This window comes from Humulus lupulus, chromosome 8 (assembly GCF_963169125.1).
Source record: "Humulus lupulus chromosome 8, drHumLupu1.1, whole genome shotgun sequence".
In the NCBI taxonomy this organism is placed as follows: Eukaryota; Viridiplantae; Streptophyta; class Magnoliopsida; order Rosales; family Cannabaceae; genus Humulus; species Humulus lupulus.
The window spans coordinates 32,412,664-32,426,122 of NC_084800.1; the positions used below are offsets into that span (position 1 = coordinate 32,412,664).

Genomic DNA, 13,459 nt, shown 5'->3' on the forward strand with positions numbered 1-13,459 from the left:
CATGGGGTCTGGACGCTTGAAGGGGACCTGGTTTTCATTAGCCAGGTATATGTTCTCCCGAGACTCATTGAGCTCGGTGTACACTTTGTACACGGAGAAATATCTTTCCCCCTTCGGCCTCGGGGTTACTCCCTTCGTTCTTCTTTCTCTTGGAAGGGGTTTCCGCAGTAGGCTTTGAGGCTGGTGGGTCCACCAAGGTTGAGGCAGAGTTTGCGTTTATCGTTGTAGTTACGAGCTGGGAGGTCATATTCAGTGTCGACCTCGCCTCCTCTACATTGACAAATCTCTGAGCTCGTTTATTAAACTCGGTTAGGGACCTCACCGGTTTTCTCTGCATATCGTCCCAGAGAGCACTTCCTGGCATTACTCCAGCTTGGACAGCCATTAGATGACCGTTGTCATCCACATTTCGAGCTCGGGCAACTTCCAAGTTAAACCTCGTAAGGCAACTTTTCAATGTCTCGCCTGGCTGCTGCCGAACGTTAGTTAGAGTTGATGCCTCAGGTCTAACCCCCATCATGGCTCTGAACTGCTTCTTGAAGTCCTTAGATAGCTGATCCCAAGAAGTGATTGAATGTCTTTCATATTTCTTGAACCAACTTTTGGCTGGTTCCATAAGTGATGCTGTAAATAACATGCATCTGAGCTCGTAACCCACATTACTTGCTCTCATTATGGTATTGAATGTACTTAGATGGCTGTATGGGTCGGACTTTCCCTCAAAAGTTGGGACATGAGGGATCCGAAATCCTTGAGGAAATGGAGTATTGGAAATATGGGGAGCGAACGGTTAGAGCTCCTCGTCAGAATCCTCATGCCGACCCCGACCTTACTCATTTTGCAAAAGTCTGAAGGCCTTTTCCAACTGATCAATTCTTTCCTGGACCGGGTCCGCGATGGGTCTTGCCTGAAATTGGCTATCATTGATCACAATTCCAGGCTCGCGCCTCTGCAGGGGATCTTTACGCCCATTTAGGCGATCCCTCAGGTCTGGGTTTGCTGGGTTAACATTACCCCGATTCTGATTCAAGTGACCCCGCAGGTCGGAGCGATTCCTATGGTTCCCAATATTCTTTCGACCTCGATCATACATACTGACTGATCTAGTATCTCCTGAGTTGTCACTGGTAAGACTCGTCGCATGATTATTTCGAGATGGGTCTCTTTCATGCTGCCTCGTCTCTGCAGTGCGAGACCGAGACATTTGACTTCTTGTAGATTGGGCGCCTCTCCACTCCCTGAAGGCTTCTCTGTTCCTTTGCCTCCTTCCCGCATGTCTTTCTTCATCATCTCGAACTAGTTGAGCATTCCTGCGAGGCGGTGAAGGGTATCTTATAGGCGATGGCGGGAAACGTATGGGTGATGGTGGCTGCCACCCATTTCGAGGCCTAGACGGTCCGGAGTTTGCCCGAGACGGGTCGGTTGCATTCTGCGTGTTACCAGGGATTTGAGTCTGAGCCTCTGTAGGGGCTCGGTTATTCCCAGTTCCTGCTGGTACCTCCGCAGTTGAATTAACCGGAGCCCTAGCTCGGGTACTTCTTCGAGGTCTCGAGGGAGCAGATTGCTCTGCTGGTGGCAGAGGTTGCTCTGGCCTCCTCGTGGCAGCATTTTTTCGAGGACGTCCACGAGGCCTGCTGGGAGGAACATGCACGTCCCTCGGAGGAGGGGCTTGGTTTTCACGCGGAGGTGGGGGCTGAGCCGCTGCGGCTAACCTAGCCAACTCCTCATTCCGCTTATTAGCTTAAGCCAATTGTTTTTTCAGCTGTCGGTTTTCAAGTTCCACAATGGGGACGTACCGTTCAGGATTGTAGTACATATCCTCATCCCTTGGAGGTGCTGGAGGTCCCCGAGAATCAAAGGACTCGCTTCTCTCTTCAGTATCCGGGTTTACCATTGGCTGCTTCCCAGGGCGTCTTGGATAGTTTTCTTCAGGAATGTTTTGATCGTTTGCGGCCATAACTTGTTCAGGGATCGCACTGCTTAAGGCTCTCAATGAAAGCACCAAACTGTTGACGCCGTTTTTCGTCAACTAAAAATGTAGAGCACGCAAACAGTAAAGAATTATGGCCAGAAAAATACAATAAAACAAGGAGAGTTTTTTACGTGGTTCAGCAGTTAACTCTGCCTAGTCCACGAGTCTTTGTTATTAGAACTTAGGAAATTTCTGGAAATTTTTCAGGGATGAATTCTCCAGAGTTTCTCTCAAGATCACAAAATTTCGGTCCTTTACAAAGGTACACGACTTCTCTATTTATAGAGGAAGTCTCAGAATACTTCCCACATTTTTCTGGGAAGTTATCCTCTACATTAATAAATTTAATGGCTTTAAAGCCTGTAACTCCTATATACAAGGAAACGTCCCCTGAAGACCAGGGGGCGTATAACTGATTAATAAATATCCCTTTATTGTAGGGAAGTTACAACAATAAATGTAGACCGCGTCTCTTCAAGTGACTCACTAAGCTGTTCGAAATCAGCAATCAGCATCATCAGCATCATGCTAGTCTAGGTCTCTGAGTAACTTTCGAGTTTTCTCCAAGACCACACTGTTTCGAGCTCATACTCATGTCAGGCTCGGAACTCTTGATCCGAGGTCACCCGAGAATGGACGCCTTCCGATGCCTGTCTTTCGAGCTTATAAGGACTTCTAGATTGCCCATCTACGAGGTTGCCACCAACTATGAATATTCGGCGTCTAGGTTGCGAACACGTACTCTAGATATTGCGAGCTCACACCTGACGAATCCAGCTTTCGAGATCACAATTCTCAAGGCTCGAAATCTGGGTGTAACACATGTCGTCGCAATATCCTAGTCCAACCGAAAAAAAAGATTTCCTACTGCGACCGACATGTCGTCGCCGTAGATTGCTACACATACGGACCTACAACGACGTCAGTGTTGCGACGACTTCTTGATCTACAGTGACGACAAAAGTCGTCGCTGTAGAGCCTTTTTCTTGTAGTGATATATGCAAATACAACCATATAATAATACAACACACATAATCATGCATATCATCACATAATAACACATTAAATCAATTATTGCCCTCATGGCCTCCTAATCTAGGCATTCAGTCATATTAAGGAATTTGGGACGTTACAAACACAGTGCAATACAATATAAAAAAGCAACTTAAATGCAACACGACAACAACAACATTGAAAAAAAACCTAGAATTTGCACCCAACCCTCACTGTCCAACCAACTGTGAACCCAGAACCCCTAGCCTCATCCTCACCCAAGCCCCAATATCGAGCCCAGTTGCACCCCGTCCCAAGCTCCGAGCACCCTTACGATTCGCGAGCCTCGTCCAAGCTCTGAGCTCCGTCACCCATGCGCGAGATAGTAGCATCGTCTGACCACTCACAAATGCGAAGCCACCAGCACCCAAGCCGACCTAGGCCTCTATGCAAGCCCAGGACCCCTCGCCTCTCTCCATCTTGGCTCCATGTCGCGAGATCCCCAAGCACCTAGGCACGAGCCCCGTCCCAAGCTCTGTGCCCCTTTGCGATTCGCGAGCCCCAATCTGCACCTCTTAGGCGCGATTCCGTCGCCGATAGACCACTCACAACCGTGATTATTCCACCAGCACCCAAGCTGATCCAGCATTCTGCGCAAGCCCAGGACCCCTCGCCTCTCCTCTCGTTGTTCGATGTTTGGGTTCTCTGCCGCTGCCTCATCGGAGAAGATGGAGTTTGAATATGTGGCAGCCAAAGAGATTCCGTAAAAATAAAAAAAAACTTTGAAGAGTAAAAATGTTATAAAGTTCACGTGGTAGTAAAATTATTAAAATAGTGTCATTTTTGGTACTTTATGTAAAATTATCTTGAAATAATTAGTTTTAAATGTATATACCGTTAAATATTTAGAATCTTCCGTTAAAGTTGACAAAAAAAAAAATTAAAACCAAAAATTTACTTTTTTTATATGAAGAGATATTGTGAAGGAACAATTTAATTTGAAAAACACATTTCCCTTGAATAAATAAAAATAAAAGTATGATCAACAAAATTGTAATGGTGTGACGTACGTGGAACGACTCCGACCATTCTTTTAATGAAACAATTGAAGATGTAGAAAGGAAAACATTATCTGTTATAGACGTGACAAGAGACGAGCATTAATAATTAATATATATATATATATATTAATAGATATCCGTATATGCATGGGGTTATTTGTTTAGAGCGTTTTGGATTTTTGGTTTTTCCTCGAGGGCAAAAAAGAAATGAACAACATAGTGTATATATAGAGTTCAAATATGTTGTTGGATTTGAACATATATATTTTATATTAAAATATGTATATGTAGTTGCAAATGAAAGACAGTTGCATTGCAGTGGGAGAAGCTCTCTCTTTCATATGTTTAGATCTTTTGTTGTTGTTTTCCATTATTATTAAGAATATATTTATTACAATAAATAGATCCACCTAATACCGATCGGTAATGCTGGATCTTTACTATAACCACAATAGTGATTGTTAAACAAAAAATTCAAATTCAAAATATTAAAATTAATCTCAAACACAATTTTATCTATGCTAAATTTATAGTATATAAGGGTTTACTAATTTTAATTCGACCCATCCAAAATTATAAGAATGATCTCTTAATTATAATTCTTTTGTTTAAATGAACATTTTTTAATTCTAATTATGATGATATTAATCATATTGTAAAACTTTGGAGAAATTTTGGGTGAATTTGGAATTGTGGTTGAACTTAATAAATTTGGTTGGCCGAGCTTCCTACATACGACCAGTTGAGGGATCAAGTCACTTGTAGTTCTTATTATGATATTATAGAAAGTGAGGGGAATAATTTCAGTGAATAACTATTTAGGAATCCATAATATTTTTAGAAATTTACAAAATTTCAGTAGATGACCACATCATGGAATTATTTGATATTTTGAAAGTTAGAAAAAATTCCGAAGTGAATGACATTTTATAGAATTTTGTGGATTGTGTTTGATATTTGAGAACTTTGGAAATTTGTGGTATTTATGACTGTACTTAACTTTAGCGACTAAGTTGTATACGTATCATTTAAAGGAATCAAGTCAAACGTAATTCATGGATTTTTATATATTTGATAACTTTATAAAGAATTAGCTTGCTTTGATATTTTGAGGAGAATGACCGCACTTTGGATTTTGTTGAGATGAATAACCTCATTTGGAAAGTTTGTGGTGAATGACCTCGTTGAGAAATTTTGAGAGTTTGTGACTGTACCTAACCTTAGCAATTAGGTTGCTTAGGTAACATTTTGAGGAATCAAGTCAAACATAGCTCAAAAAGTTTTATATCTTTGTACTCTTTAGTGATTTTGAGTTTGTTTTGAATTGAATTTTTTTTAACTCACTTGAATAAGTTTGAAAACTACTTGAATTACAATTCTATTTAGATGAGAATTGTGAAACAAAATTCAAATTTACCAGGGACTTTGTGTCTTTTTGAAAGTAATTTGTAATTTAATCCAATAATATTTGAGATAAATATGTTTAGACAAATATATGATTTGTATTTATTTAGTCATTTTATATTTTTTCACATTTATATTTTAATTGTGATATTTTCTTGTTGTTTCACATTCTAATTGATCTTTAGACTCTTGGTTGATACCATGTCTTTATGAAGCGTTTTGATTGTTGACATCTCTAAATGATGTTTATAGAGAAATTTTTCATTCCATTAATCTTGATCTTTATAATATATTTATACGAATAATGATGTGTGTACTGAAAATATACACACAAACATTACACACAATAATGTAGCAGTGTTAATGCCAACACTTGTCTAGCCTTTAAGTCTTTAAGCTGCTTCAAATTGTAATTTGATCATACACATGCATACACATTTCTTTTCCCATTCGAATTAATTAGGCTTTGTCGAAGGCTTTTTTTCTTTCTTTCTTTCATTAACCTTAACATAATTGTACAGACATCATCGTATATAACTAATACATTATATAAATATGTTGATTATCTTTAAATATTCCAAGTTTTTTTGGGGGCTCGAGTGCCATGATTGTACAGACATCATCATATATATACATATATTTAGAGTCAGCTAATCAATCTTTTGTCAATACTGTTGCACAATATATTTTTTCATAGTCTTTAAATAAATATAAAATTATTGAAGTGAGGCTGTATGTATATACAATCACTTTTACTTTGTTGACCAAACATACATACGTTAGGCACTTTTGAGCAGATTTCTTTCTCTATACCACGACTGGAATTTTACTTTAGTTTCAGATTCCACATCTGGAGTAATAAATTATGTGCTCTTGGGTTTAAGCCGTTCCAGCAGAGTATGGAGATTTTATTTTGGCAACTTTTATTTTTTGTTTTGAATTAAAATTAGCATTTTAAAGACAATTTTGACAGCATAAAAGTCTAATTTTATTTTAAAAAGTGTAGAAGCAAAATAAGTGCCTTCTAAAGATTTGAGGGGAATAAGTGCATTTTTTAGATTTTGAATGAAATGAGTGCATTGAAGAAGCAAAATAAGTGCATTCTAAAGATTTGAGAGGAATAAGTGCATTCCTTAGATTTTGAATGGAATGAGTGTATTGGAGAGCATAGGGGAGGAACCAATGCATTCCATAAATGAATATCTACAAATATATATAGAATGAATTCATTGCAAAGATACTTGATTACTTATCTTGAATAACCTCAATAATTTAGAGAATTTCTCTCGCTTTATTTTTGCATCATCTCCTTTCTCTTATTTTTCACTCCTTTGTTTGATTTAATTTTTTTGACGACATATATTCAATTATCATGATTAGGAAACACCTGTCAAGATTTTTTTTTGTGGTTGCAAATTAAATAAGAAGCTAAAACAATTTATTACAAGATACAGGAGAATAAACTCGATAGTTACATTTATTAGTGTATTTGGGCTGTAGGACAAACCGATTTTCACTAACAAATAAATGTTGCAATTTTTTTTAGATATTATTTAATTTTTTATATTTTAATATTTTTTAAATGATTAATAGAATAGACTTATCATTCGTTGATTTAAGAAAATATAAATGAGAGAATAATATAAAATATATTTAACATATCTCAATTTTTAATTAACACCATTATGATGCAAAATTTACCTTAACTAAGCCCCACTAACTCCACAAAATTATAACATGTACTTGGCACCAAATAAATGTGAAGACTTGGCCTCCAAATTGGCCAGAGAAAAAAGATTTGTTCAACCAGCAAACTTTAGAGCTTCACACGTGGCTAAATTTTGAAGCCACTCAACGCACAAAGTAGCTATATATGAATCATTAAGCAGACCAAAAGACAAACGCTAGCTCGCGATTCTATTACAAGCCCAAGTTTCATCAACAATGTCTGAAGCTTCAGAAAGGTTAACAACATTTGGTTTCCTGCTTAAGCCAAACATATAATATACCAACACTCTGTTTCAGCGTCTGCTTTTTGTTTACAGTTTTCTTTTTTGGATTCTTCCGGTGAATATATATTTGTATGCATATGTATATGTATATGTATTGTAACTTTATTTCATTTGCAGATATGCCGTTGTAACAGGGGCAAATAAGGGGATTGGACTGGAGACAGTGAGACAATTGGCCTTGAATGGAGTTACTGTGATCTTAACAGCAAGAGATGAGAAAAGGGGTCTTGAAGCTTTTGAGAAACTCAAAGAGAAAGAGAAAAACCTCTCTCACAAAGTGCTTTTTCACCAGCTCGACGTGGCTGATCCAGCAAGCATTGCTGCTTTGGCAGATTTCATCAAAACTCAGTTCGGCAAACTTGATATCTTGGTAACTATTAAATCTCACTTTTGAAAGAGTTTTTCAGTAACTTCTGGTTTTTATTTCATCTTATATCTTATTAGTCTTTTATTTGAAGATAAATTGAACAAAATTGAATTTGATTGATTTAAACGTGCATGTGAAGATTTATTCCTCTTAATATCTAGTGTCCCACACGGAAAATGGTTGTGGGTAGTGATCCTCTATAAGAATATGTCAACTCATTACTCTTAACCTTACATTGAAAGATAATAATAATAAACTGTACTAGTTTTATTCTTTTTTTTTTATCTTTGGCTATCGTTTTCGTTGTAGAATCAGTTTTTTTACTACTTAATAAAACTCTCTTATATCCAAGAATCCAACTCTAAAGTTGATCTACCATTAACCACTTTTCCCCTGTGCATATTTATACATTATGTTGGTACAATGAACTATGCACAGGTGAGCAATGCAGGAATCGGTGGAACCAAAGAAGAAATGGATACATTTCTAGCTTCGGTAAAAGCTGGGGTAAGATTTTGATTCTGATAACAGGTGATTTAGTACGTGCTATGAACCTTTTGATGAACTTTCTACTATCTTTATTATTTTATTATCTTTTATAAACATACATATACAAACAGACACGGTAACATAAAATGTAGAATATGATTATGGTCTAGTAAATACTTCTTAATATTAACAATATAAAAGCATCGCCAATGGACCAATAGAGTAAAAAAAAGTGATGCATTGCTATATTTTATCACATTCTAAGAAAATAATACAATTTATTACTAAAAAGGTTTTCAGTAAAGGTTGAAAGAGTATTAGTGTTCTATAGTTTCCAAAGGGGGCAAAAGGTTTTAGTATTATCATGTAATTGTCATAAGTTGGGAGATATCCATAGCAAACTTCTTATTCGATATGTATCTTTTATATTTGCCTCTTTCTACTGATGCAGACCAGAGAGCAAGGTGATATTAGGAAAATTACTCTAAATTATGAGTCAGCCGAAGAATCCATGCAAATAAACTACTATGGTGCTAAAAGAACCGCTGAAGCGCTTATTCCCCTTCTCCAGTTATCTGATTCACCACGAATTGTTAATGTTTCTTCTTCCATGGGAAAGCTAAAGGTATGCAAGTTATGTAGCTTTCATTAGGGACAAAAAATAAAAAGTGAAGGGAGATGATCCAACTAAAGTAACAAAATATCCAAGTATTTTTAAAGATATGGAACTAGTAGGGCCAACATTCTTGTTGCTTTACCTTTTACCTCTATATAAGATTGAGAGAATTTCTCTACTCTAAAGTAAATTCTTATAGCTTAAATTTATTTTCCTTTGTTATGTTTTTTTTTTAGAAAATATCAAATGAGTGGGCTAAAGGTGTTCTTAGTGATGCTGAGAACCTCACAGAGGATAAAATTGATGAAGTGCTAAGAGAGTTTCTGAAAGATTTCAAAGAAGGTTCATTGGAAGCCAAAGGCTGGCCTAGGTTTATGTCACCATATACTGTCTCAAAAGCAGCCCTCAATGCCTACACAAGGGTACTAGCAAAGAAGTACCCCAACTTTCTCATCAACTGTGTTTGCCCTGGCTATGTGAAGACAGATATAAACTTCAACACCGGTATCTTACCCGTTGAAGAAGGCGCTGCGAGTCCAGTAAGGTTAGCATTGCTTCCAAATGATGCCCCCTCAGGCCTCTTCTTTGTTCGGTCACAGGTTTCGTCTTTTTGATTGAAGAGACTGAAAACATTGAAGAACAGTGGTTCCTTGGTAGCATCCTGATATTCTCAATGATTAGTTGCAGTACTACATGTTTCATTTGACGTAATAAGCTTGCAACAAATTGATATTGAATTTTAACTGTTATATGTCTAAGGCTACTTTGCTACCAAATTCTGTATGTTTTGGAGCTAGAAAGGATAATATGGGTTAAGACCTCATTGCACTATAGAAAGCAAATAAGGCTGGCAAGAAAGTTTTCCAATTTTTTGTATAAACTGTGTAAGTCCAGGGTAAGTCAAAACATATACAAATTACAACGCTGCGACTATTGAAGAAGTTGCTCAAAGTGTAGTTGGAATAGCTTCGCTGCCTGCTGGCTGCTAATAGTGGTGCGACATTATATATATACTTATAGGGAGCTTAGGTAAGGGCATTACTATTTTCTATTTTTGGTATTTTGAGAAATTATAACTATTTTTTTTTATGATAGTTATATAATTAGCATCCTGTAAATTTTTAAGAAATTTTGAATAATTTATCATGTCGAAATCAGAGTTCAAATAGTTTATTATGATTATAATGTACGTCATCGTGTAAAAAAAATTGAGTTATAATTTTTCCAAGTGCCGAAAATAAAAAAAAATCCTACGGAACTTAGAAAAATTCTTATATTTATATATATTATGCTTACAAGTGTCTATTAAGGAAATGAACGAATTTATATATTTATATATGTATACCACAGTGTCTACGTTATGTGTGGAATCAGGCGCAGACATTGTGGTGGCTGAGGGAGCAGTGGTGGAAGCCATTGATGGAGACCAAAGAAATAAACTGGGGAAGAAATCAAGAAAAGCTTCGAGATAACTAAAGAAAAATCAAGAAAAATTAGAGTAGTGGTTCTGATACCATATTAAGGAAATGAATGAATGGAAAGAATGAATACACTGTATTGATTAGATAACACCAAGCTATATATAAATACACAACTAAGCTAATAGATTGAACTAACTACAGCTGTACAATAATGGATCTATAACAGAATCCTAACAGAATGTAAATGACCTAATGACTTATCTAACACTGTCACCGTTTTGATCACTGTGTGAATATTACCAAGACCCTCTACATATATGCATTATTTCTTTAAGAGTTGGTTGTTCCAATTACAAGAACAATATTGTGCCGATTTCATTTTCAGTAAATATGTGTTATACTACAAGGAAATAGAAAGGGAAAGTGATTGTCATTGCTACTAAGCATGTAAATGCTTAAAAAAATTAGATAAAAAAAGAGAGTGATTATATCATATAGGCATGTGAAGACAGTTTGCTATAGGACAAGTACAATATATAATAGACGTATATAACAAAGACACTTTGCTGCTAGACAAGCTGGAGTTATCCTTATAACTTACAGGCTAGCGAAAACGACAAATTCTTGAAAATCGTGTCAAAGGAATAAAAAATAGATTAATTAACAATAATAATAATTATAAGGACTAAGTAGGAACTAGGATCTGAGTCAATAATGATATGTAATCCAATTTTATTTGGCCTTACGGTAATATTTTATTTGTTTTATTAAAATATGGTTTGTTAAATAGTTATTTGTTGTATTAGCTTACATAATTAGTGATTTATAATTAATGGGCTTAGCATGAAGTCTAATTGAACTAGAAGTATGAACTTTCCAGTTGACTGAACTCTTTGATGAGGAGGCCCAGTGACACGCTCCGAACTCTCCGAGGTTAGGGAGTGCGGCACTTCACCAGTCCGTCGGCAAAATCAGCCTAAAAGAGTGGGTATGGAAAACCACTCCGAAAGAGTGTAAGCAACTTAATGAAAGGAACAAGGCAACAAGGTACAAAGAATCCGTGCTTTGTATTGATAAAAATATGGTGTACAAGTATAGAGAAATGTAATGGCAGCCCCTAAACAAGTGTGGGCATTGCCATATATATAGGCAACTAGAGAACACCCTAGGCCGACAAGTGGCAAGCTCCCCACCATCCATTTTCCTATAAAATATCTACATAAAGCAAAGGACAAGCCCATAAGCTAAATGGCCGACCCATTAAGGGAGTAAACCCACAATGCTAAGTTACTTAAGTAGGAGGAATACATCAAGGCTAAGTAATCCCAAACCGCCCAAGCCCCATGGGCTCTTCGTGGGCCGCGTCACTGGTCATGACATTACTCGGCCCACTCGTCCGTACGAGTCCGTGCGCAGGATGCGCGACCACTGGTCGAGGGTCACTGGTCGGGACTTGACACCCTCCCCCACTTAAGTTCGCGACGTCCCCGTCGCATCACCATCCTTGTAACGTAGGATGTGATCTCTGAATTGCCAAAGAAGGGATTCTGGTTCCCAACTAGCCTCTTCGTCTAGCAAACCTTTCCACTTAACTAAGTATTCCGTATATCTGGGAATCCTCTTTTTCCGAACTTCTCTATCTGCCAGAATACACTCGACCTCCTTATCATAAGAAGTAGTCATTGCCGTAGGGGCTCTTTTGGACACTCCTCGCTTGGGGTCTTCTTCGTCACCATGATAAGGTTTTAACATACTCACGTGAAAAATCGGATGAATCTTCAACTGTGGAGGCAGCTGAAGTTTGTAGGCGACCTGGCCTACTCTCCGGAGCATCGGGAACGGGCCTTCATATTTTCGAACCAAAGCTTTGTGGAATTTCCGCAAGGCTTTGAACTGTTGGGGCAACATCTTTACCAAGACAAGATCACCTTCTTGGAATTCGACTTGCCTTCTCTTCTTATCCGCCCATTTCTTCATCCGTTTCTGGGCTCGCATCAAATGAGCCCTGGCCAACTCGGCTTGTTCACTCCAATTTTTCGCGAACCTAAACGCCGCGGGACTCTGCCCATCGTAATTCGCGACCAGCGCGTGAGGCGTTTGAGGTTGCATTCCCACGACCAGCTCGAACGGGCTCTTGCTCGTGGACTCGCTTCGCTGAAGGTTGTATGAAAACTGGGCAACGTCAAGCAGACTTGCCCAATTTTTCTGATTCGCACTAACATAGTGCCTCAGGTATAACTCGACCAGCGCATTCACCCTCTCAGTCTGTCCGTCGGTTTGAGGGTGAAACGAAGTAGAGAAGTTTAATTCCATACCAAGGAGTTTAAACAACTCGGTCCAAAAGCGACCAGTAAAATGAGGATCTCGATCACTTATGATACTTGAGGGTATCCCCCAAAACTTCACAACGTGTTTCAGAAAGAGTCTCGCTGTTACTTCCGTCGTACACTCGGTTGGGGCCGGGATAAAGGTTGCATACTTGCTGAATCGATCAACGACCACCATGATGCTCACGCAACCATCTGACTTTGGAAAGCCAGTAATAAAATCCATAGATAAACTTTCCCATGGTTTATCAGGAATGGGCAAAGGGACCAGCAACCCGCCTGGTGAGCGCTGTTCTGGTTTATCTTGTTGGCAGACAAGACAAGTGCGGACATAGGCTTCAACATCATCACGAAGTTGAGGCCAATAATAAATCGCCTTTATGAGCGCCAAAGTGCGATTCATTCCCGGATGCCCAGCCCATAAGGAGTCGTGGCATTCCTTAATGAGCTCCCTTCGAAGACTGGCAAATTTAGGCACATATATTCGATGACTCTTGGCATAGAGTAAACCATCGACCAGCCAGAATTTCCGCGTCTTCTTTTCCTCGACCATAGTGATCAAATTTTTGGCCAAAGGATCGTGTGCCAATCCTTCTTTAATTCGAGCCACAAGAGTGCCCAGTGGTCGACTGAGTGCAGCAAGAGATGCCTTCCTACTCAGTGCATCCGCGACCACGTTTACTTTCCCTGGTCGATACTCTAGCGAGTAGTGAAACTCAGCAAGGAAATCTTGCCATCGAGCCTGCTTTGGGCTCAGCTTCTTCTGAGTTTGAAAGTAACTTGTGGCTATGTTGTCA

General features: G+C 38.3%; 1 protein-coding gene across 1 annotated transcript; it reads left to right on the forward strand.

Moving 5' to 3' along the window:
- Positions 1-7,239: 7,239 nt before the first annotated feature.
- LOC133796680 ((+)-neomenthol dehydrogenase-like) lies at positions 7,240-9,737 on the forward strand. Its single transcript, XM_062234300.1, has 5 exons — positions 7,240-7,394; positions 7,560-7,812; positions 8,248-8,316; positions 8,750-8,923; positions 9,151-9,737. Exons 1-5 carry the CDS (start codon positions 7,375-7,377, stop codon positions 9,526-9,528), a joined length of 894 nt encoding a protein of 297 aa, XP_062090284.1. The 5' UTR covers positions 7,240-7,374; the 3' UTR covers positions 9,529-9,737.
- Positions 9,738-13,459: the final 3,722 nt, after the last annotated feature.

Excerpts from the sequence above, each read along its gene's own strand:
- LOC133796680 (XM_062234300.1), top strand. The coding sequence starts at position 7,375 with ATGTCTGAAGCTTCAGAAAG. Across the intron at positions 8,317-8,749 it reads TAGCTTCGGTAAAAGCTGGG|ACCAGAGAGCAAGGTGATAT; the intron begins GTAAGATTTTGA and ends CTACTGATGCAG. Across the intron at positions 8,924-9,150 it reads CTTCCATGGGAAAGCTAAAG|AAAATATCAAATGAGTGGGC; the intron begins GTATGCAAGTTA and ends TTTTTTTTTTAG.